This window comes from Phyllostomus discolor, chromosome 2 (assembly GCF_004126475.2).
Source record: "Phyllostomus discolor isolate MPI-MPIP mPhyDis1 chromosome 2, mPhyDis1.pri.v3, whole genome shotgun sequence".
Lineage (NCBI taxonomy): Eukaryota > Metazoa > Chordata > Mammalia > Chiroptera > Phyllostomidae > Phyllostomus > Phyllostomus discolor.
The window spans coordinates 103,930,859-103,954,762 of NC_040904.2; the positions used below are offsets into that span (position 1 = coordinate 103,930,859).

General features: G+C 52.1%; 1 protein-coding gene across 1 annotated transcript in view; it reads right to left on the reverse strand.

Moving 5' to 3' along the window:
- Positions 1-10,298: 10,298 nt before the first annotated feature.
- ITGB5 (integrin subunit beta 5) overlaps positions 10,299-23,904 on the reverse strand; it is a 114,041-nt gene continuing 100,435 nt past the window's right edge. The window contains exons 11-15 of the mRNA XM_028504562.2: positions 20,651-20,873; positions 16,480-16,583; positions 13,249-13,368; positions 11,721-11,887; positions 10,299-11,065 (exon numbers count right to left, since the gene is read on the reverse strand). Coding sequence (XP_028360363.1) covers positions 10,970-11,065; positions 11,721-11,887; positions 13,249-13,368; positions 16,480-16,583; positions 20,651-20,873 — 710 coding nt within the window. The 3' untranslated portion in view covers positions 10,299-10,969. The remainder of the gene's footprint in view (positions 11,066-11,720; positions 11,888-13,248; positions 13,369-16,479; positions 16,584-20,650; positions 20,874-23,904) is intronic.

Here is a 23,904-nt window from a genome sequence, read left to right on the forward strand (position 1 = left end):
AGTGGCATCTATGTGAGTGAGTGTGTGTGCCCCAGCGGCCCACCCAGGTCCTCCTCGCTGGAGAGGAGCTGCGGTTTCTGACAGCATCCTGCTCGGTGCAGTGCCGGCCTCGAGATGCAGACCCAGGGCCCCCTGTCAGCCATGGGCTTGCTGCCGCATGAGGGTCCACTGCGCTTTGCGAGGCGTACAGAGCCAAGGGCAGGCAAAAGAAAAAGTACCTGGGGGAAATGCAACCAGGGCAAGAAAGCAGAGAAACGTGTCTGCAGCAGGTGTGAGCCTCCAGGAGAGCAGGGACCTCACTGCGGTGCTCACGGCAGTGCTCTCTGCACCTGGAGCCCTGGAGCGGGGCCGGCAAATGTTTTCAAGTGCGTGCCACACAAGGGGAGCTGCCCCAGAGCAACGCACTCTGGAGACCAAAATAAAAGCAGAAAGACTTAATACTTTGGGGAACTAAAAGAGAATTTTAGTTGTGAATGTCAAAATTTGATGGAAAATTGAAAGTATAATGTTGCAAACTACATTTGTGGGCTGGAAGATCAAATGGAAGGAATCATCAGAATTCAAAACAGTGGGACAAAGAAATGGAAATGATGGAGTAAATGAGAGGCTTAGAGAAGACATAATGGGAGTAGAGGAAGTAATTGTAGGAAAAAATTAAGAAAAAATTCCAGTTTGAAAAAACTCCCTCAGGAAAGGGAGGCCACAGTGGAAACACAGAGAGAAATGAAACAATTAGAATAACTTTTAAAGTTCAAGGTTTTGGCATAAGAACTACTTTGGAAGAACGTTCGCCCCTCTCCTTCCCACCAGGGCAGCGGGGGAGGAGCCCCCGCTGGCCTGGAGGAAGCAGGAGGCAGAGTGGTGGTCACAGTCACACACCTGGTAAGCTAACCCCCTGTGGGGAGGGGGAGGCAAGCCAACGCCCAGACAGCAGAACTGCTGGGGTCCTCACTGCAAGGGGTGGCCCAGGGGGCCCTTGACCATCCGGAGCCCCCACTCCAGCAGAGCATGGCAGTGGACTTGACTTGGAGGCCATGTGTATCCTGGGGCAGAGCCTGAGGCGGCCTGAGCTTCCTGTGGCTCCAGAGTGACATGACAGAGAGGCCAAGCTCCCCTGAAAATGGCCTGGGAGTTAGCCGAGAAACTGACCTGGGGGACAGCCGTCCTGGGAGGACATTGCAGTGGACAGTGGTTCTCAAAGGACAGCGGCGTGTCAGCAGGTGTCCGTGTGCACAGCCCTGGCTCTGGGCGCCTGCCTACCTCCGTGGCCTGCCTCCACTCTGTCCCCTGCGGTTAGCCGCCCGCCCCATGAGGTGTGGGGAGGATCCTGCATGAGTGTGTTTAACAAGACGTACTGTCCCGATTTGACTAGTAACTCTTTCTCCCTCACTTTGAATAGACACTCGAAGTAGAGATAATGTTGAGTTCAAAGACAAAAACAACATAACATTGTTTTTTGCTTGCTTGAATGATGGCCTAAAGCTTCCTACTCACCTTATAGAATTTGCTCAGGGAAAAACGGCCTAGTCCTTTGTCCTTTCCTTCCTGTCCTCCTCTCCCTCACCTCTGCCATCTTGCCACCCTCTGACCTTCCCTAAGCCCTGTGGTCTCCTCTTGGGTTACACCGCCGCTTCCTCACTTTTCTTGTCTTCTTCCCCCTTTAGAACTCCAGGCCCATCCAACAGGGGGATGTCTCCCAACTCAGAGCAAGCCTGCAGTCTCATGGCCCAAGCCTGAAAGCCCCTCAGAGCCGGCACTGGGTAGGCAGGAAAGCCGAGCCCCCTGCGTCTCGCTGGACCATCGCCCAGCTCGCCCACCTGTGTGGAGACACAGGGCACGACCCGCATGGCCCTCGGCTGTGTGTTTTGCTCACTGTAGGTTTTCTGAAACACTGTTTTATGGCCACAGGCTGGGACTTGGGTGCCAGCTCTCCCACGGCCCCAGGCCTGGCTGAGTGGCAGGGAGAGCAGCTGTGTGTGATCTTGCGCCTAAGGCAGCCCTGTGCCACCCCCGGGGAAGGAGCCACACATCATGGCATCTGTGTCAGTTGTCATCTTTCCTTATTTTAAAATATTCCTTTGAACTGCACCTGGATTTTCAGTTAACATGCACGTACCAAAGCCTGCTCCTCTGATGGGGATGAGAGAAAAAGCTACACGGAAGAGGGAGGCCTTTTGTAATTTCAGAGTCTGCACAGAGGCACTAACCTTCCCGTGGTGGGGATGTGGGCCCCAAGGCAGAAACTCTGACGACCCCAGTCGTACCACTGAGTCCTGGGAGAAAATAGTCACTTCTCCCAGGAGAAGAGAAACGAGCATCAAAGCAGGGGAGGGAACCCTGTGCTGGTGTCTCACTCGCCAGCCCTCACCCCAAGTGTGACTGACCTCAGTTTCCGCCTTTGTAAATGGGCGAGATCTGTTTGCTGAACACCTCTCGGGCCTAGTGGGAGGGTCACCTAAGGAGACGTTGATTTTAGTCGCCAGGGTTTGGTATTCGGTTTGGGTAGGACCAATGAAGCTTTATTTACTGAACCTTCCAGGTAAAACATGTTAAATGATACCTGGTTGCCTTGATATATAGGTCCAGACTTTCTGGTATATTCGCTACTTACACATTTATAAGGGTTACTTCTGATAAGGAGTCTAGTGTTGAGCAGAACTCCGAAAGCATCCTTGACACAGAAAGTTTAAGTACTCCGAGCCTAGGAGGTAGCTGGGGCTTAAGACTCTGGTGACTTACATAATTTAGGTCTTGCTTTTTGCACCAAGAATTTGAGGCCACTTAAAATGAAGACATGATGCACCAAAATATCAGTCAGGACCAGAAACCCCGTGTGGAGGCAGGGCGGGCAGTGGGGAGTGTCGGGAAGCCCGAAGAGGAGGCAGGGTTTGGTGGAGGGGACGAGGAGACCAGTAAAAACTGAAGGTTACATTTTGTTGCATTTACTTCCCAGCTTCCTGACAATCGACACCCAAATGGGCCAGATTATACAGGTCCCCTTGTATGACAAAATGAAGCATCAGAACTTCCCTGCATTGAATTCCAAGAGAAGTAAGTGGCATATGAAGCCCTTTTCACTGCGACACGTCACCCGGCCCAGCTTGGCGGCAGCTCTGTCAGAGGGACTGGCTGGGCAGGGACCAGCTGGGAGTCTTTCCAAAGTTGCCAGCTCACAGGAGGAACCCTGAGGGCTGAGGCCAATTCCCAGGCACAGCTCTCTTGCCAGCATCACCGCCTGCTCAGCCTTCCCGTGGTCATCTCCCGGAGGGTCTGAAGCTCTGAGTGGAGCTGTGTCCTAGGAAGTCTGCAGCCCCGAAGCTGGGAGGGGAAGGAGGGGACAGAGCCAGGTGGGGCACCTAACTAGGCCTCCCAGTTTTCTGGCCAGAATGAGGGACCAGAGCACACAGGCATGCTGAAAGCCACAACGGAAGCCAGGCTCCCCGGTGGGCAGAGAGCCTGCCTGCACACACGTGCACCGTCTGCAGGTCCTGTCTCGCTCCACATCCACACGCGGCTGACTCCTCAGGTGCCTCAGACACACAGGTCCAACACTCACCTCCTCCTGAGTTTCATCCGAGCTGCCGCCCTCTTCCTCCTCCTCTCCACTGCCGCCTCTCAGCCAGTCACAAGGCCCTGTGGGGCTCAGCGCACCAGGCTGCTCTCCTCAGAAGCAAGCAGGAGCCCGGCGAGCTGAAAGCCCTCCAGAGAGCAGGAGGGACTATTCGGTTAAAAGGCATCATTGGACAGAGTAAGACCTTCTCTACTGTCCTCATCTCCCCCTCTGTTTGCTGCTCCTGAAGTCCATTTCCAGAGTTTCATGACAATCATCCTCAAGCTCTGGTCCTAATTAAGCAAATTAAACCATGTTTTCTCAAAGAGATGGCTGTTACTTTAGTTTGACTAATCAACCAAGCTGAATAGAGTCCACAGTCCTTATGACAGGGGTGTCAAACTCATTTTCACTGGGGCCACATCAGCCTCGAGGTTGCCTTCAAAGGGCCGACTGTAATTTCAACTCCTTAACAGTTAAGGAGTAGTTACATTTATACAGTCCTAAAATTATTTCAGCCCTTTGAAGGCAACTGCAAGGCTGTTGTGGCCCCTGGTGAAAATGGGTTTGACACCCCTGTTTTATGAGAATGACATTATAATCCTAATTTGGCTCAAACTACGTGTATCGGCATAGGAAAGAAGACTGAGGAGTCCCACACAGGAGGTCAGGCATGGCGACCCCTGCATGAAATGATGATAAAAGACTTACTTTCTTTATAACCTATTTCCCATCCTTTCCACGTATTACTCTGGCAATTAGAAAGTTGTTTAAAATCAATAAAAAGAAGTACCACCTGGAAATCTATTTATCAACACAGACTGACTGCAAAGGTAAGCAGCCCGCTTCTCCAAAGGACAACTGCTCGCAGCAGCACTCATCATCACTCCAGACAGACCCCAGAGGGGCACGCTCGGGCCGGGAGACCCGTGGCTGCTCCTCGCAGAGCCGCCCTGCCCACACAATGGCAATTGCTCTGCGTTGTAAGGCTCACTCCCACCTCTGCTTCCACAGCCAAGTAAGGGCGGCAAGGGCAGTGTCAGCCCTTGGTTCGAGAGCCTTCCAGCCCACCTTTAGCTCTTGCTCCATTATTTGTGTTAATTGGGGAGTGGGAGAGTGAGGGGGGAGGGGATGTGGCCATATTGCCTAAGGAAAGGAAAGAAAGAAATCACAGTATTGGGTCAAAATCTCAGAAAGCAGGTAGTTTGTCCCAAGAGATTCCAGCAGGGGGCAGCAGGGTACTGTGAGCAACAACCATCTGGTGTCATGGATGAAATGCCCCAAATTTCCACATCAGCAAGGGTCAAATCCTTTGCTGTCCTAGCTCTCAAGAATACTGCACCCTTACACAGCAGCTCGGTAGAACATGAGACTTCAAACAAGTTAATGATTTGTCTCCAGGAAATCCACAATTAAACAGAAGAGAAATCCAGGATTTCTTCCAAGATTCTATTTTCTCAATTTACAAAGTTTCAAAGTCACCATTTACCTATTTTATTTCTTATTTTTATTGATTATGCTATCACAGTTGTCCCATCTCTTTTCTCCCCTTTTTTCCCCTCTTCCCTGAACCCCCTCCCTCCATCATCCCCCCCCCCAACCCCTTAGTTTGTGTCCATGGGTCGTACATATAAGTTCTTTGGCTTCTCCATTTCTTATACTATTCTTAACCTCCTCCTGCCTATTTTGTACCTACCATTTATGCTTCTTGTTCTCTGTACCTTTACCCCCATCCTCCACTTTCCCCTTCCCACTGAAAACCTTCCATGTGATTCTCCATTTCTGTGATTCTATTCCTATTCTAGTTGTTTGCTTAGTTTTTGTTTTTTAGGTTCAGTAGTTGTGAGTTTGTTGTCATTTTACTGTTCGTATTTTGTATTTTCTTTTTCCTAGATAAGTCCCTTTAACATTTCATAGTAAGGTCTTGGTGATGATGAACTCCTTTAACTTGACCTTATCTGGGAAGCATTTTACTGCCCTCCCATTCTAAATGATAGCTTTGCTGGATAATCTTAGATGTAGGTCCTTGTGTTTCATGACTTCTAATACTCCTTTCCAGCCCCTTCTTGCCTGCAAGGTCTCTTTTGAGAAATCAGCTGGCAGTCTGATGGGAACTCCTTTGTAGGTAACTGACTCCTTATCTCTTGCTGCTTCTAGGATTCTCTCCTTCATTTTAATCTTGGGTAATTTAATTATGATGTGTCTTGATGTGTTCCTCTTTGGATCCAACTTGTTGGGATCCAAACTTTTAAGACTCCCTGTGCTAACTGGATTTGTATGTCTACTTCCTTTGCCAGAGTGGGGAAGTTTTCTTTCATTATTTTTTCAAGTAAGTTTTCAAATTCTTGCTCTTCCTCTTGTCTTTCTGACACCCCTATGATTTGGATGTTGGAATGTTTGAAGTTGCCCCAGAGATTCCTAAAGCCTCTCCTCATTTTTTAAATTCTTTTTTCTTCCTTCTGTTCCAAATTGATTTGAGTCCCAGTTTCATTCCCTTCAGTGTTGTTTCCCTGCATATTTTCCTTTATTTCACTCTGCATAGCCTTCACTTTTTCCTTTATTTTGCATCTGTACAATCATTTCTGTGAGCATCCTGATTACCAGTGTTTTTTTTTTATTGATTATGCTATTACAGTTGTCCCATTTCCCCCTTCACTCCCCTCTACCCTGTACCCCCTCTCCCACCCACGTTCCCCCCCTTTAGTTCATGCCCATGTGTCATACTTATGCGTTCTTTAGCTTCTACATTTCCCGTACTATTCTTGCCCTCCCCCTATCTATTTTCAACCTACATTCTATGCTACTTATTCTCTATACCTTTTCCCCCTCTCCCCCCCCCCCCCCCCACTGCTAGCCCTCCATGTGCCCTCCATTTCTGTGGTTCTGTTCCTATTCTAGTTGTTTACTTAGTTTCTTTTGGTTTTGCTTTAGGTGTGGTTGTTAATAATTGTGAGTTTGCTGTCCTTTTACTATACATGTCTTTTCTTTATCTTCTTTTCTTAGATAAGTCCCTTTAGCATTTCATAAAGTAAGGGCTTGGTGATGATGAACTCCTTTAATTTGACCTTATCTGAAAAGCACTTTATCTTCTCTTCCATTCTAAATGAGAGCTTTGCTGGATAGAGCAATCTGGGATGTAGGTCCTTGTCTTTCATGACTTGGAATATTTCTTTCCAGCCCCTTCTTGCCTGTAAGGTCTCTTTGGAGAAATCAGCTGACAGTCTGATGGGAACTCCTTTGTAGGTTACTGTCCCCTTATCTCTTGCTGCTTCTAGGATTCTCTCCTTCGTTTTTACCTTGGCTAATGTAATTATGATGTGCCTTCGTGTGTTTCTTCTTGGGTCCAACTTCTTTGGGGCTCTCTGAGCTCCTTGGATTTCTTGGAAGACTGTTCCCTTTGCCAGTTTGGGGAAGTTCTCCTTTATTATTTGTTCAAATAACTTTTCCACTTGTTGGTCCTCCCCTTCTGGTGCCCCTATAATTTGGATGTTGGAACGTTTAAAGGTGTCCTTAATGGTCTTAAGCTTTTCTTCGATTTTTTGAATTCTTATTTCATCATGGTTTCCTGCTTGGTTGATTCTATCTTCCTTCTGGTCCACTGTATTGTTTTGAGACTCAGATTCCTTCCTTTCACTATTGGCTCTCCTCCGTATATCTTCCTGCATCTCTTTTATGGTAACCTGCATTTTTTTCATGTAATTTGCACCCAAAATCAACCAATTCCGTGAGCTTCCTGATCACCAGTGTTTTGAACTGTGCATCTGATAAATTGGCTATTTCTTAGTCGCTCAAAAGGATGAGTCCTGGGGGACTGATCTGTTCTGCTGGAAACATATCTTATGTCTTTCCCTGTCTCTCCTATTATTTTTTTTATTTATTTATTTTCTCCGGTCTGGTCATTCTTGTTATGGTGGGGGGCAGAGCCTTAGGTGTTCACCGGGGCTGGGTGCCCCAGTCGCTAGATTGTGACGTTATATGTGGGGGCAGGGGCGGGAGCAGGGACAGGAGGGATCAATGGCAATAGTTCCATTTTCCTGGAGTCAGACACTTCCCTGGGCTTCTGGGCCGTGAGCTCTGCCCTGGTCCACAATTGCTGCCCCACTGATTCCCCCAGCCGCAGCTTGCGTACTCAGGGATCACCGCTGCGCTCTTGCACCCCAGATGGCTGTCGCGCCGATTTTGCGCCAAATTTCCCCTGACCTACGCGCGCCGCCGACCGAGCCAGCCCCGCACCTGCTCGGCTCGTCGTCCCCTACCAGTCTGGATGTACGGGTCTACTTCAACTTCTTGGCTGTCCAACTTCCATTTAGATAAATCCTCTGACAGTTCTGATATTATGGCTGCAAATCATTGTTGTAAATTATTGTTGTTCTGTTCTTGGTTGTGCGAGGAAGTACGGTGGGTCCACCTATTCCTCCATCTTGATTACCAGTGTTTTGAATTCTGTATCTGATAGGTTGGCTATCTTCTTGTTGCTTAGTTCTTTTTTTAGAGTTTTGACCTGTTCTTTCATTTGGGATATATATATATATATATATATATATATATATATATTTTTTTTTTTTTTTGGTCTCAGGGCACTTGTTTTGTTGTAAGGGGCAGAGCCTTAGGTGTTCGCTAGGGCGGGGCAACCCATGTCACTGCGCTGAGGCGTGTCTGAGGGGGAGGAGTCACAGAAGGAATAATGCTGTTTGCTTGGCTCTTGCCCTTCTTTCAGGCACTTCCCCTGCTGCCCACAAGCAAATTGTGCCCTTTCAGGTGCTGATTCCCCAGTGGGTGGCTTAATTCACTCACTCTAAGAGACTCCCCTGTGAGGTTGAAAGTTTCTCCCTCTGCTGCTACCCCCAAAGGTTTTATACAGCCAGAGGTTTTGAAGCTTTATTTTCCCCATGCTGGAACCCTGGGTTGCATGGTCTGTCTCACTCCCCAGTTGTTCTTCCCAGTTTATCAGCACACTAATGTGGGACCACCTGGTTCACCAGCCACTGTCTTGCCGTGCATGCTCTACACCTGGGCTGCCCATCTCCACCCTTCCTATCCACCTAAATGAATGTTTCTTCTTTAACCCCTTGGTAGTCAGACTTCCATACAGTTCTATTTCCTCGCAGTTCTGGTTTTTTGTTTTTAAATTGGTGGCTGTCCTTCCTTTGGTTGTGTGAGGAAGTGAAGTGTATCTGCTTATGCCTCCATCTTGGCCAGAAGCCCATTTACCTATTTAATTATTTATTTATTTACACTTGGCTTTAATCCAAAAATTTTAAGGCAGCTTCACCAAGTCACGGGGTCTCCTAACTGCACAGGATGAAGGAAACACAGTCTGTGCCATCTGCCCCAGGTATTAGGCCCTATTCACTGATGAGCATTTGTCTTAGTGTTCATCAAAATGAAGTAAGGAGAATTTGATCTCAGGCTGAAAACAGATGAATTTGGAATGAAAGCCCAATAACCTTGAAGTAATGCCAAAAGCAAAAAAAAAAAAGAAAGTGATTTCTGAAGCCTTGGCTGGGTGGCTCAGTTGACTGAAGTGTAGTCCTGAGCACTACAAGTTTTCAAGTTCAGTCACAGGTCAGGGCACTCACCATGTTGCAGCAAATTCCCAGTTGGGGTGCATATGAAAAGGAAGCCATTGATGTTTCTGTCTCACATCAATGTTTCTCTCTGTCCCTTTAAAATCAATAAAAACATTGAGCATTATTTATTTACTTATTTTTAGAGAGGGGAAAGGAGGGAGAAAGAGAGGGAGAGAAACATCAATGGGTGGTTGCCTCTTGAGTGCCCCCCCTTCCAGGAATCTGACCCACAACCCAGGCGTGTGTCCTGACTGGGAATCGAACTGGCAACTTTTTGGTTCACAGGCTGCTGCTTAATCCACCGAGCCACACCAGCCAAGGCAAAACATTGAGGATTTTTTTAAAAAATTTTTTAGATTTTATTTTTATTTATTTTTTTAGGGAGGGGAAGGGAGGGAGAAAGAGAAACATCAATGTGTGGTTGCTTCTCATGTGGCCCCCACTGGGGACCTGGCCGGCAACCCAGGCATGTGCCCTGACTGGGAATCAAACCTGCGATGCTTTGGTTCGCAGCCCACACTCAATCCACTGAGCTATGCCAGCCAGGTCACTGAGGATTTTTGAATGTTTAAAAAATGATTAGTGAAAAAGATTTTACAACAAAGAGCAGGCAGTAGGAGGCTGATGCTCTGGTTGTGACCTGGGTCTTCAGTAAGTTTGTCATGAGTTAGCCTCCTGACACCTGGACAAGCTACCTTCCCTCTCTGGCAATCAGATCAAACTTGTGGGGTTCCTTCCATCTAAGATATGGGAACCTAGGGGGACTTTAGGGCCCTACACAGGGGAAAAAATGAAATGGGTTTTGTGCTTTGGGCCTGGTTGGGACATAGTTTGGCTGGGGAAGGCATTAAAATAATGAAGCGACTTTCATATGGAAACCACATCCCGACTTGTCCAGTCTATTTCTGGCCTCAGCCTCTGCGAACTGGGGAGAGAGGCCAGGGGGTGATTTTCAGGTTCTAGCCTAAACTCTTTCTTTAAACAAAGCTGGAAGGGTCCAAAGGGCACCTACTCAGCCCTCCGTGGAGCCACCCCGTGCGGCTGCGTTTGAAGAGCCCTGGACTGGAGTGTGGACTGGTCGGAGCAATCCTGGAGGGGCGTCCACAGCCGTTCCGGCCCCCAGCGAGGCACCACGCGAGACCACTTCAGAAAGGAACAACACACACGTTGTAGAGGTGTCAGGCAAACACAAAGTGTTTTGGTTTTAATCTTTACTTTCAACCCCCAACAATCTCTTTCCTTTTCATTACAAAAGTACTAAACAAACATGGACAGAAGAGGGACGCTGACATCTGCAAACTGCCTCCAACAGGCGTCTCAGCAATTCCATCACCAACACCCGCGTGCAGGGCACGGACACCGGCAGACAGCCCTCAGGAACCAGAACTGCACTGTGAATGCATGATCTGTTTATTTCGTAGAGAAACGACCAAACATGAAAAAAGCCAGACCATGCGTCGACTTTATGCGCTGGCGCTCCCAGGAGCCGCCTCCTCTGGCCAGACTGGAGGCCCGGCCCCCGAAGGGCAAGGCAGCGCAGCATCTCAGCAGTTCATGGACAGGACAGGGTGAACGTGGCGTGGGGTAGGGGGGACCAAGAGCGCCAGGCTCCCCTGGCCTTTCCCAGGCTCAGAGGTGTGGCTGCTGAGCATGGCTCCACCCCAGCAGCCAGGTGGCGTGGCTGGTGCCTTCCTGCGCAAGCGAGGGCTGGCTCCTCCCCCAGGCTCACGGCAAGGTCCCTGCGCTTGTCTATCTAGGGAGCCGTGGTTGAGTCCAGCAGCTGTCCAAAGCGTGTCAGTCTCTGACATCATCATCTGCCCCCTCCGAGCCCTTGAAGGAGAAGGAACCGTCAGTCCACTGTGCCATTGTAGGATTTGTTAAATTTGTTGAAGGTGAAATCCACTGTGTGTGTGGAGATGGGCTTTCTGTACAGAGGGTTTGAAGCCTACAGACACAGAAGGAGAAGGACATGTGTTAGTTGATTCATTCCGATGCACACCCTCGGGGTGAGAGGCCCTTCCGAGGTCAGTCACCCGAGAAGGCAGCAGGCAGAGCACACAGGCGGCAGAGCGGTGGACCGGCTGCCTCCAGCTCCCGGGCCCTGGGACAGTCCTGCCCCGCTCTGAGCTTTCAGCCTCCGAGATGAGGGCTGGGAGGTAGTCTCTAAAGTTCCTTCTACCTAAAGGTAGACACTGGGGATTCAGGCAAGTAACTCCCTTACTCTGTGATCAGTCCTTCGGGAGCATGCCATTTGCTTGGGGAGACATGACTTGAGCCTATGGACACTGTACTGGACTATAAGCACTTGAGGTCCTTTCCTGGGTCTGTTCTCTCTGAGACCACAGAGACCTGTGCTGAGGCTGTGCCCAGCACCTCTGCCCCATGAGTCCCCCGACCGGGGCCTGGTGCAGAGCTCTGCGGGCCCTCTGTGCCCTGGGCCACACACTTCTTGCCGCCCAGAACCGGGCACACACCACCTTTCAGGGTTTGCTCTTTGTTTTGAATGCCAAAGGTACTAGTGGGCCTTTATCACTTGCTTGAACTCAACCAGACCACTAAACTTGGCACTTTTTTCTACTTCCAACTTCCCAGTGGCTTACCATTTCATAGCGGGCCCTGGATCGCTCACTCTGGAACTTGGCAAACTCCCTGCGGTCGTGGATGGTGACAAGCAGCTTCCAGATGGCCAGGAGTGCCATCCCGATCAGAAGGATGCTGCCGACCACCGCCAGCAGGATGGTCATGGCATTGGGGGCCGTGCCGCACTCTGCAGGGCACCAGGAGGCACGGTGAGCAAAGGCGCCAGCATCGGCGCACCCCTCCTGCCCCCAACCCCAGGTGCATCTAAAATGAAAGGCACTTGTCGTGCCCAAAGCTCTTCCCACTATTCTCTCTTAGGTCCCCCCACTGCCTCCAGGAGACGTGGGTGGCAGGCAGGCTGCTTCAGTGCCCACGAAGAGAGAGGGTCAGAAAGGGATGGTGATAGTTCCGGCGAGTCTACGGCACAGTCTAGATGAGGACCTTGGCGGCCGTTCCGCTTCCTCCCATGTGCCACGTACATGGCTGTGTCACCTCAATCCAAGTCACCCCCACCCCCGCACCCCCCGCTCCGAGGCCTGGCCCAGTCCCCAGTGCAGGACGCCGGACCTGCCTCAGCTTCTTAGTAAATGGTTTCAGGAGCAGACTGGGCAGGCAGGAGGTTTCAAGAAGCCGCTTCCGGCAGGGCTGAGCCGGGGGCCAGCCAACATTTGTAAGCCCTTAGTATGGTGCCCTTTGGAGCAAATGTGCTTATTTGCAGAGAACTGCAGAGACAGTGCTTGGAAACAAAGCTTCATTCTTACAGGCACGCATCCTGGGCTGGTACCACACCTCCCCCTGCCGCTGCCCAGGGAAGGCACGTTATGTGGCCTGGCCCAATTTGGAAAAACAGCTCGCAGCGCCGTGAATGAAAGACATCACATCTTTTTCTGCTCCCTCTGCCCCCTCCAGAGGAGAGTAAAAGAGGTCACACTAGAAACCTCAATGACCCTAAGGCCAAAGAGCACTGGTCCCTCCCCAGGCACAAAGCAGGAGGCAGAATGGTCTATGTCTCCGTCAGGGTGGGGCCCCCTCAGCAGAAGCACAGCAGCACGCAGGAACGTGTCCCCAGCGCGCCCTCTGCCCTCTGGGACCCCACACTGGGAAGTGCAGCAGGCCCATAGGGCCAGGAGGCTGCCCAGATGCTCCCTGGCGCGAGCGCTGCCTGCTCAGCCCTCAGCGTGCTGGCCTGCCCTGCGCACCCCTCAAAGAGCCCAGAAGCTCCCCACCTTTGACCTTTAGCTCCGTAGGGTAAGTACCTTCTGAGCTTACTTTCACCCTGTACTCTCTCTCCTCCAACATGAGACACTCCTGTAGGGCAGGGCCCTGTCCTCTGATGCCCAGGTGCCCCTGAGCTGTGCCCCAGCAGTGGGTCCCCAGGAATGTACCCATCTTCCTTCTGGACTCTAGGCATCGGGTAGGGCTGGCCTTACAGTCTGATCTTTGTAAGAAGCTGTAACCTGCCCTCTCCGGAGTCTGGAAGGGCGGCGAGGAGAGGGCGGGTGGCCGGCCTAGGGCAGGGAGTGGCGCCCGGGGCTGAGCCCCACCCACCTGGCTCCCTGAGGACTGTCAGGTTGGACTTCCCGCCGGGCAGCTCCGTGTAGGTGAAGAGCATGACACAGTCCTTGGCAGTTTTGTAGAAACAAAGCGCAGCTTCCTGGTCGTCTTTCACTGGAAGGAAACCGAGCAGGAATGTCCTGGGTGTGTCTCTGAGTCACCCAGAGCTGCTGACCGGGCAAGGGGCCTAATGCCTCACAGAAGAAAGGGGCTGCCGAGGCGCTGACTTTAGTTTGTTCTGGGGACACGAATCCCCTTGGGTGGGAGGGACTGCTGTGGAAATCAAGGGAGAACCTTCAAACCTCCGAAGTGTCTGCTGGGGTGAGGTGACATGAGTGTGAGCATCAGTGGGGGGCGGGCCTGGCACCTGGGACTCCTGTGGAGACTGAAGGGATGAGGAGAAGGGGAGCCACCCTGGAGCCCCTGGAGGCCCAAGGGAGGGTTCACACTCCAGCCCACCCAGGCTGAGCGCTGGCTGCAGAGATCAAGCACCGGAAGCTCTTTCCTGGGATGTAAAACCAGAAAGACCCACAAGGGGAGGAGGATATTTGGATAAAAGACTGGCAGCCACAGTGGCACCTGCACCCCAAGACAAAGTGAGCTGGTGAGGGAGGCCTCACTCCTGCCCTCCCCCCTCCCCTGACTGTCCCCCACCAGCTGCAGTGCCACAACCCCCACCCAGGCCTGACCTGCACCCCAGGGCTTCCCGGGAAAGGCTGAGGCTGGTTTCTAGGAGGGGGAGGGACTACGGGAGTGTGAGCCGGGTCCTGTCATGGCGGGAAAGAAATGCTCCAGGCTCTGGCCTTGTAACCCTGTTGTTGTGCAAAGGAATTTCAACCTGGAACCAGATAAATCAGTGTGGTTTTCAAACATGAAGGCCTGGACTCAGCCCCCTACCCCCGAATCATAAGCCTGGTCTGGGTGAGTGTGAGTGTGTATGAAAAAAGTCAGGGAGAAGGAAGAAGAAGAGTAAGTGGTGAATTCAAACAGAAACTTCCTCTGTGAAGCAACCGCTTCATCCCTCAGGGACAGACTGAGACGCAGCTGTGCATGAACAGTGCGGCTGCTCCGGGTGCATCCGTCAGAGCGCGCCGGCAGGCACTATCTGATCTTTTCTGATGGTCTGTGTCTGACTTAGGGGCGACTGCCCCAGGCCTGCAGGCAGAAGTTCTGCCTTAAGTATCCAGGCAGAAACGGGCAGGAAAATGGGTATGAGAGATGCCGCTCGGTAAGCTCCCACTGGCCCTGGGTCTGGCACGTAGTCGGTGCTCAATGAATATGTTGGCTGCGTACGTGACTCAACATATCGGGAGCCGTGATGTGGCCAGAGGGGTCAGTCAAGATCAGGGAGGCAGGGACAGGAAGTCTACAAAGAAGGCAACTCAGGGCCAAGACAGACAGGTGGCTGGGCCAGGAGTGTGCAGCGGCTGGGGTCAGTGCCAGGCTCCAGCAGGGAGCCTCAGCTGCAGAGTCCCCTTCAGGGTCCACAGGCTCTTTCCCCCACCACTTCAGCCATTTACAAGTGTACAGCTCAGGAGTTCCAATGCAGTCACAGTGCTGTGCAGCCGTTCCTGCTATCTGATTCCGGAACGTCTCCATCACTCCAAAGAGAAAGGCCATACACATGAGCAGTCAGTCTTGAGTCCCTTTTCTCATTTCCTGGCGACTACTCTCTGTCTCTAAGCTTTTGTCTACTTTGGGCATGTTATACCACTGGAATCACATAGCACGGGTTCTTTTCTGTCTGGCTTCTTTCCCTTAGCGCTATGTTTCCAGGGTGCACCCACGCGGTAGCATGTGGCAGTACTCCATCCTTTTTATGGCCAAGTAATATTCCATCATGTGGGCGGACCACATTTTATTTTTCCATTCCTCAGTTCATGTGCATTCAGGTTATTCTCAACTTTTGACTATTATGAATAATACTGCTTGAACATTTAAGTACAAGTTTTTGTGTTAATCTGTTTTTAATTCTCTTCTGTGTATACCAGAAAGTAGAACTGCTGGATTGTATGGTGACTCTGTTTAATTTTGAGGAACTGCCAAATTGTTTCCCAAAGTATCTGCACCATTTGATATTCCCACCAGCAGTGTATGAGGTTTCCAACACAAGAGGCGCTCTGACTTGATGCAAATAGTGTTCCAGAGCAGTTCCAAAGCCAGTGGCATGTGCAGAAACCCCTCAGCCTGGACACCAGTGGCAGTGCAGCCTGGAGGGCAGTACTAGAAAAGACATGGATGAAGCCCCGAGATGGGACAAACATTTTTGTTCCCTGTCTGAACCTCCTTGTAGGCTCCCAGTCAACGATGGACTTGTAGCCATTCGTGCCAGAGGTAAAGGCAGAGGGGAGGAGGGATGTGGTCAGACTGGAGTGGCTAGGGTGAGAAGAGCCTTAAGATGTAAGCTGCCAGGCAAGACAACAGAACACAGAGTGGGCAAGATCTGCAGGAATGGGAGAACCACCAGGGCATCACTCACTCCCGGATGAGAGCTCTGCCCTTTCTGATGCCCGCAGCACCGTGAGAGCTGCGCTGGGCAGAGGCCAAACGGTGGAGACACTAGCCACGGTCTCCCTGTTTCCTAGGCGTATGGCTGGACTACATTTCCCAGCCACCCTTGCAGTCAAATGTGGATGAAGGTCTGTGTACCACTTCCAAGCCTGGGCCCATATAAACCTTCTTTGGGATACTTCATTCCTTCCCCATTGCTGACTGAGTGGAAAGGATTCTGATGACCTTGAGGCGGGAGGAACCTTGACAGAGAGGGCATCTGGATTCTCGAATGAAAATCCACATGGAAGGCCTTGTCAACCAGGAGCATCTTCACTGGACTTTCAGTGAGTGATAAACTCACTTATGTTTTGTTAAGTTGTTGAGGTTTGGGGTTTGCTCATTATAGCAGCTAACATCAGTTACTCTAATTAATATGCTAACTTTGCAGAGAGTACAGGAGAAGACTGGGTTCCAGAGATGCGACAGAAACTTAGGAACAAAGAGGCCTTACACCCTGGAGTCTGGAACCTATACCACAGCACAGGCACCCCAAGTCCTCTTGGGGGGCAGCAGTCACACCAGGAACATTGGGGCTATGCTTCCTAACTCAAGGCTACAACTGCCCTCCTCCCCACCCAGCAGCCCTGAAGATCACCCCACAGGAAGGAAGTCTCTAAGCATTTGCAAGATCCAAAAGGGGACAGCTGCCCAGGGCTGTCCCGGCACACTCACCGATGGTGTCCACCCACGTGATCACCTCATCCTTGCACAGGTTTTGGCAGGTCTGGTTGTCAGCCGGGCTCTTTGAGTGAAGTAACAAGCACTCGACACAATCTCTTTGGAAAAGAGGCAATAAATGTGGGTGTTTGACGCTGTGAAGTAGCTCCACACGTGTAATAAGCTCCCAACAGTGCAGACCCCAGCCCTCCTGGCGGCCCAAAACCCTTAACTTCTGCCTGTCTTCAGATGTTTGGCTTCAGAGAATGCTTCTGCTCTGCCCTTCCTGTGGCTGTTATGCAGGGAAGGCCCAGGTTCTTGGTGGAACATACATGGGTTTAGAGCCACATCTGGTCTACATGTCAAGTTGCAGGTTGGAGTCCTTTCAAATTCTGACAACGGGACCCAAACCCACCTGCACTAGGGTGCACCAAACACCTGACTGAGGAATCTGCTTCAAGCAGTTAGTTTCTGAGTGATAAAAACTGTGATCCCAGCCTCGGAGAGGGGTCCTCACACCCCACAGCCAGTGTGTGATGTGCCCACACTGCCCTAGTTCCCAGGATTGTCCCCACCCCCAGTCACCACGGGGCAGGGCTCTCAGCCCTCCTGCATAACAGACTCTCCAGGGGTTCTGAGGACAGAATACCCTGCCTGGGCCACCCAGCCCATGGAATCGCATTTCTAGGGCAGAGCCTGGGCTCCTGGGAGTCAGATAAAGACAGTGGGGGCTGAGAACCCCTGCCCTGGAAGCTCTTGGGCTCTCGCCCCCTTCTCCCTGCCGAATGGAGCTCACCCAGCGGGCCCCGGGGGGGCCTGCTGCCCCCTCCCCCATTAGCTGAGCCACACCAAACTCTCGCAGAGGCCACAGGGTGGCAGCCCTCTTCCAGGGAGCCCCATCTCAACGGGCGCCTTCCGGAGAAAATGGGGGGGCAACCATAAAGAGGCACTCTGAGCCTCTTCCCTTCCACCTCAAACTGACAGTTTACATCAGATATTGTGTGACTTGCTTAATTAAAATGCTCAATTCATAATTAGTATTTATGCTTTCCATAGTCAAAACCAGGCTCCAGAAATTCTCCATCCACCTTTAGTTACATCAGGGAGAACACGACTCCTGAGGCTGCCAGGCCAGAGAAGCGGAGCTTTCACTAAGGGTCCGTGAAGCTAGCTGAGGAGGCAGAAGAGCCCTGACTCCTCCAGGGGCCCGTGCGGCGGTTGGGGGCGCAAACGGGATGGTGAGAAATCAGCTCCAGGGAAGAGTGGGCTGAGGCCCAATAACCAGCTGACAATAAATTTTCAGGGACTTTGTGAAGCAAAGAAGTGAGAGCCCCCCAAAACAGGGGCTTCCTCAGGAAACTGGGTTAGAACTCGAGAGCCAAGTGTGCTGGGAAGGCCCCGGGCTCCCTGCAGCTGTGCCCCGGCCCCAGCACGCAGCGCGTGAGCTCACAGAGCCGGAGTCTCGTGGGGGCACAGGGACTGTGTGTCAGGGACACTCCCCAGCACAGTACAGAGGGTGTGTGACCACAGCGCCTCACCTCGACCATCATCGCCCCTTTCTTAATTCCTTGAGATTAAGAGGCCAGGGCAGAAACTGCGGACTGGAATGTCAGAGCTGGAAGGGAGCTCAGAGAGCATTCTGTCAAGTTCCCTTAGTTTACAGATGAGGGAGATGAAGCCAAACAGAAGAAGTCAAGGGAGCTGGATCCAGCACCCAGGTGCCCATCTCTCAGACAACCTTGTCCCCAAATCCTGATTCCACTTTCTGACCACCCAGGAGGAAAGGGCGAGTGAGTTGCTCATGAAGAGGAGGTGAATAAATTGGCTTTTCTTCAGAGTATTCCCATATGCTTAAGAGCTCAACTATCCCAGAACTGGCCACAAAACCCCCACTCCCCTGAGAATGACTTCATGGAAATGTTCTGGAGTTACAAGCACGCTGGCGATGTTTGCATTTCCCCTGAGACCAGAGCTCCAAAGGGCATGTGAGTGAGGCCCGGCTGTGGTCCAGAAGGGGTGGCTCCAGCTTCAGCCATTCCCGCTGACCCAGCTCCTCACCCTCCCTCCAGCCCGTGCACCAACACACGATGAAGAAGGGAGGCTGCTTCCGGCCTCAGCGGGGACCCACTGCGCCCTCCACCTGCGCCCTCCACCTGTGTGACACTTCCAGGAAACGACCCTCATTATCCACGCAGACACATCAGTCTAACTTGTGTGATTCGCGTACCAGGCTGAGACTTATGATGGGTTGTCGTCACGTATTAGAATAAGCCAGCCTGGTCTTTTAAACAAACAAGTTGCTGAGAGAGACTCTGCCCAGCATCGGTTAATCTAACTCAGCTGAGGCTGAGTGTCAGCTCACCCAAGGTGAAAGCTGTGTGTGGTTAGTTCTAGAAAGCACAGATCGGCTGCTCCGAAGCCCCAGGGGAAAGGACAAAAGGCATTCATAAGGTGGCTCTCAGCAAAACAGCAAGCAGAAAACCAGGCTGATATAAGTCACTATCAAAGGGACTTTGTTTTAAAAAAGTTGCAACCAGGCCCCGAAGGAGAGAGAGGGTCAGAGAGGTCAGACGGTGAGAAGGGTCGTGAGGTCCCTCATGGCATCTCTTTGCTGTCCTTGCTCCTTTGGTTTTGCTGAACAGATAACAAATATCAAGTCTACGTCTTCTGGGAAGTGAACGCTTTAAACATCGAAAGCTAAGACTGTCTTCCCACGGGACCTTTTAACTGCCCCACGTCAATCCAGAGGAGGGGATGAAATGGGTGTGGTCGACTTTTATTGATTCCACATGTGTTGTCCTCGCTTGGCCCCACCCCCACTAACTCCGTGTGCTGCAACAACTGGGAACGTACACTCCAGGGGTCTGCTGGTGGGGAGGGCGCCCCCTCCAACATACAATGGACAGAACGCCTGTGAGTCCAGGCTCAGAGGGCCACGGCTCTTTGGGCTCCAGATCCAGGATCCTGAGCCCCACCCCTGAGTTGTTCTCTTTGAAATTCTGTTGTTTCTCCACTCTTCGCAGGTCTGAAGTGGATCTGTTTTTCTTCTCCCTTCCTCTCCCTGGCTTCCCTCTAATTACACAAAAGAAAATCTGGCCCTGTCTATCTTGTCCCTTGATCTGCAGCCAGCTTCCAATTACCCACGCCTGGCCTGTCCGTGGCCAGCGTCCAACCACGGGCCCTGCCACCCAGAACGTCCCCGAGCACGGACAGACCAGCAGCCACGGCAGGCTCAGGGAGCGTGAACTCCTTTCACTGTCAGCCCAAGCCAGGCGCTGGGGAGGAAATCTGCCAAGAGAAAATTGCACACTCGTGTTCCCCAGCCGAAGAGAAAGGCTGTCTGTGCTATTTGTTTCTGATTATCTGTGCCTCTGCCTCCCACCCGGCTGGCCCCTGAGCACGGATGGAGACCACACGGCCGTCTCTACAGTAAAATGCAAGAGAAACTGTCCTGCTTTCGGCTCCTTGCACTCCCTCGCACTGATGCCCGGGCAGTGTGAGGAGCAGAGCCGTGGGGAGGTCAGCCGGGGAGCGGGGAGTCAGGCAAGGCCGGTGCCCGGGGCACACAGTCTGTGTGTTCATCAGCCGCACAGAGCTCGCTCCGCGGGCTGCATAAATGGAGCAGAAAATTCAACAGCCACGGCAGTTTGTTTTTGGCGTGCCTCGGCTAGGCCGGGTGCCCTCCCACCCCATGTACCTTCTGATTATGTTTTGTTTAAAGCAGCATTTCCCAGACTCTGTCCTGTGAAACGCGGTTTGGGAGACGTTAAATTGGCAGGGCGGGGGTGGGGGGTGGGGGTGGGGATTGAATGCATTTGAAGGACCGAGGTACCCCAGATCCCCTTCTGAAATGCTCAAAAGCCCAGTGGAGGCTCTGAGAAGATGTTATTTTGGTATAGAAACTAGTTTAATTTCATGTAACTCAGTAATCTTTTAATCTCTACATCTGTCAAGCAATTAAATGGCTGTCTTGTTTTTTCCCTGTTTTGTTATTTTTTAAAAAAATCCCTATGGAACCAGAACCTCAAAGATGCTATTTTAGTAAGTATTAGTAAGACTTCCGCTCCCCAGCAATGCCAAGAGCATGTTGATGGGGAGCGAGAGGCAGGCTGGCCGACTGGCGAGAAGATGGGCCTGGACCGGGCAGGCGAGAAGCTGGCAGGGGCGGTCTGGGGCGGGGCAGTACCTCTTGGTGCTGCAAGCATCCGGGCAGGTCGGGCACTTCTCACACATTTCCCCAAAGGCTCCTGGCTCTGTGCACTGGCACTGCCCGCAGACGCAGCGCCCACGGTCACTGCAGACCTGGCCATCCTTGCCCCGGCACGTGCTGATGTCTGTGGAGCAGTTACAGTTGTCCCCGATGTAGCCTGCGTGGCACTTGCATTCTCCACAGTGACATTCACCGTGCCCTGAAAGGACCACATAGCACATTAACACTTGCCTGTATGAGCACGCAGGCGCCCACCCAGTGCCTGCCATGTGCCAGGCACCGGGGACCCAACAGAATGAGCTGCTGCACCCTCAGAGTCCGTCTGGGCAGGGAGGACCCAGTGCCAATGGAGTGACAGCAAGGGCCCAGGCAGCCAGTGTGGCCTGTGTCCTAATCCCGGGAACCTGCGAACCTTACCTCTCACAGCAAAAGAGACTCTGCAGAAGCAACTAAGTGAAGGATTGCAAGATGGGGAGATTCTCCTGGATTATCCAATGGCTCTAAATGCCACCGGGAAGGTCCTTTTAAGGGGAAGGCACAGGGAGATGGAACACCAGAACCAAGATGCTGTGCTGCTGACTTTGAAGATGGAGGAGAAGGCCCGTGGCCAAGGAACGCAAGGAATGCAGCCCCAGAAGAGGGAAAGGCGGGGACGCAGGTGCTTCTCTGGGGCCTCCCTGAGAGCCTCTGGAGGGGTGCTGCCACCTTGACCTTGGCCCCATAAAAATTATTTCAGCTCTGACCTCCAGGGCTGTAAGAATAAATTTGTGTTGCTTTAAGTCACTAAATTTGTGGGAATTTGTTACAACCACAATAGGAAACTAACACAGCTGTCGTCCCTGGGCCTCGGTGAGGTGGTGATTTCCTGCTCTGGCTTTGGACTTGCAGCCCAGAGCCGGGGACTGCAGAGCGGAAGACTACGGAGCAGGCACGGGCAGTGGTGGCCAGCACTGACCAGTGCTCACTGCAGACACGTCAGGCCACATAGCGTAAATTTAACGGCATCTCACAGCCATCAGGCGTAGGAATCACTATCATCTTCACTTCCCAAGTGATGAACACGAGACACAGAAAGAGAGGGCGGGTCAGTGCAGATCATACGGCCAGCAGCCCTCAGACTAGGACACGAAATAGGGAGTCTGGGTCCAGGACTGTGGTCTGAACTCCAGGATCCACAGCCTCCCAGGATTAAAGCACAGAGCAGGCCTGAGTCAAGATGAGAACCAGCTGAGGGCTGCCTGCTCCCTGTTGCATGGAGGAACCCCGGCAGGGGCAGGGGCTGGGTGTCCCCTGGAGACTCAGCAGGCATCAAGGGCAGGGGAGAGCTCAGCCCTGGGGTCAGGTGTGAATGTGTGCGCCGGGCACGCGTGTGAGTGTATGTGTAAGAGTGTGTACACCGGGCACATGTGTGAATGTATACACAAGAGTGTGTGTACCAGGCACGTCTATGAGTGTATGTGTGAATGAGCGTGTATACGAGGCACGTGTGTGTGTGTGTGATACAGCGAACATGTACGCCAGACACGTGGGTAAAGGTGCATGCACCAGGCACGTGTGTGATTGTATGTGTGATTGTATGTGCACCAGGCACGTGTGAGAGTGCATGTGTGCACCAGGTACATGTAGGAGTGGGTGTGTGTGCACATGACAGGCAGTCCAAAGCATGGAGGCGACATCTGCCAAGGGGGCCTGAAGCCTGGCAGTCAGTGGGTCCTCAAGTCTGTACACTGACAGAGGCTGCACGCAGTGCTATAAGACAACACTTAAAGGAATCTATATTCACCAAACACCCACCTACACACAAGCAGGACACTGGACAGGTGTGGACGGGTGGGAGCCTTGCAGTTCATTCCCACACCTGAGTCAGTCAGCCTGGGGGCTGGATCCCACACCTTCTGTGAGACCACCAATGAGAGTGACCCACAACTCAGGTCAGGACCCAACTTCGGAGAGCCTCTCACACCACTTACTTCCTGCTCCCTGTGGAGCAGCCAGGCCTCCCAACCCTCCCAGGGCCCGGAGCCACAGCAGACTCTGTGCGGGGCGAGGGCCCCTCCCTCCTCACAGGCAGCCCAGCAGGGACGCAGGGCAGTCCTCTGGGGGAGGTGAGGAAAGCCAGGCTGCAACAAGGCGTGGGGTGTGACCCAAGAGCCCCAGGACAGAGCAGCACCCGGCTCAGGGCTGGTGGGGAGGGTGGACGGCGGCCCCTTCTCTCCACCATCTTTGAACCGCAGGGGTTTGAGGCTGGGAAGGCAGGAAACTACGCCCCACAGGAAGTCTTCCCAAATGAAATGGCTCCAGTAGCAAAATTCCCTCGCTCTCCAGCCTCAGGGACCTCACTGGTCAACAGCCTGTTTTAAATTAACATGGTGCACTGTCAGGAATAATTCCCCCTCACCACACCCTGACATTCTATTATGAAAATCTCCAAACCAGCAGCCAGGTTGAAGGAATTGTGCAGGGAACATTCACATACTCGCCACCCACATTCCTCCATTAGCACGTTACCTGCTCTTCTATCCCACATCTATCCAGCCCTTGATCCATGCATCAAAATGCATACTCAAAATGTACTTTGAAGTACATTTTTAAAAACATGCATGCACACAGTACAGACATTGGTGCTCTTCAGGGGGAGGTTTTTATAGCCCTGGCTTATACACCACGTCATTCCATAAAGCAAAAATACAAAAAGTAAAAGGCATGGTTGGTACTGAGGCCAGAAGTCCTGCTTTGCTTGACATGGTGAGTGTTGTTTTCTTCCTACTTGAATTGTTTTTGGCAGCACCATAAAATTATCCAGCTAAACTGACACAATATTCCAAAGTGTCGAAGATTTGGAGAGGAAGTAGTATAATATTCTGTGGAAGGGCTGGGTGTTGGCTGAAGCGTGTGTGTGCTGGAGGGAGAACCTGCTCCTCCCCACGGGGGCTGCACCTCTCAGTGGCAATGAGGGAGAACCAAGCAGGGCTGCCTGCTGCTCCGTGCTTTCCACCAGGACGGCTGATCAGCAAGTAAACCCAGCTGCTGTGGGTACGTCCGACACGGTGCAGGCCCAAGTGCTCCAAAACCCAGCCCAAGGCCAATGCAGGTGAGTGTGCCCCAGGCTTGGGGTTCAAGTACAGAGTCAGGAAGAGTCAAAGGCAGGGCACAGTGGGAGCTGAGGATTCTCCAAAAGTCATCTGGGAAAAGAACAGGCCTCACCGCCAGAGCCATAGCTGTTTCCTGAA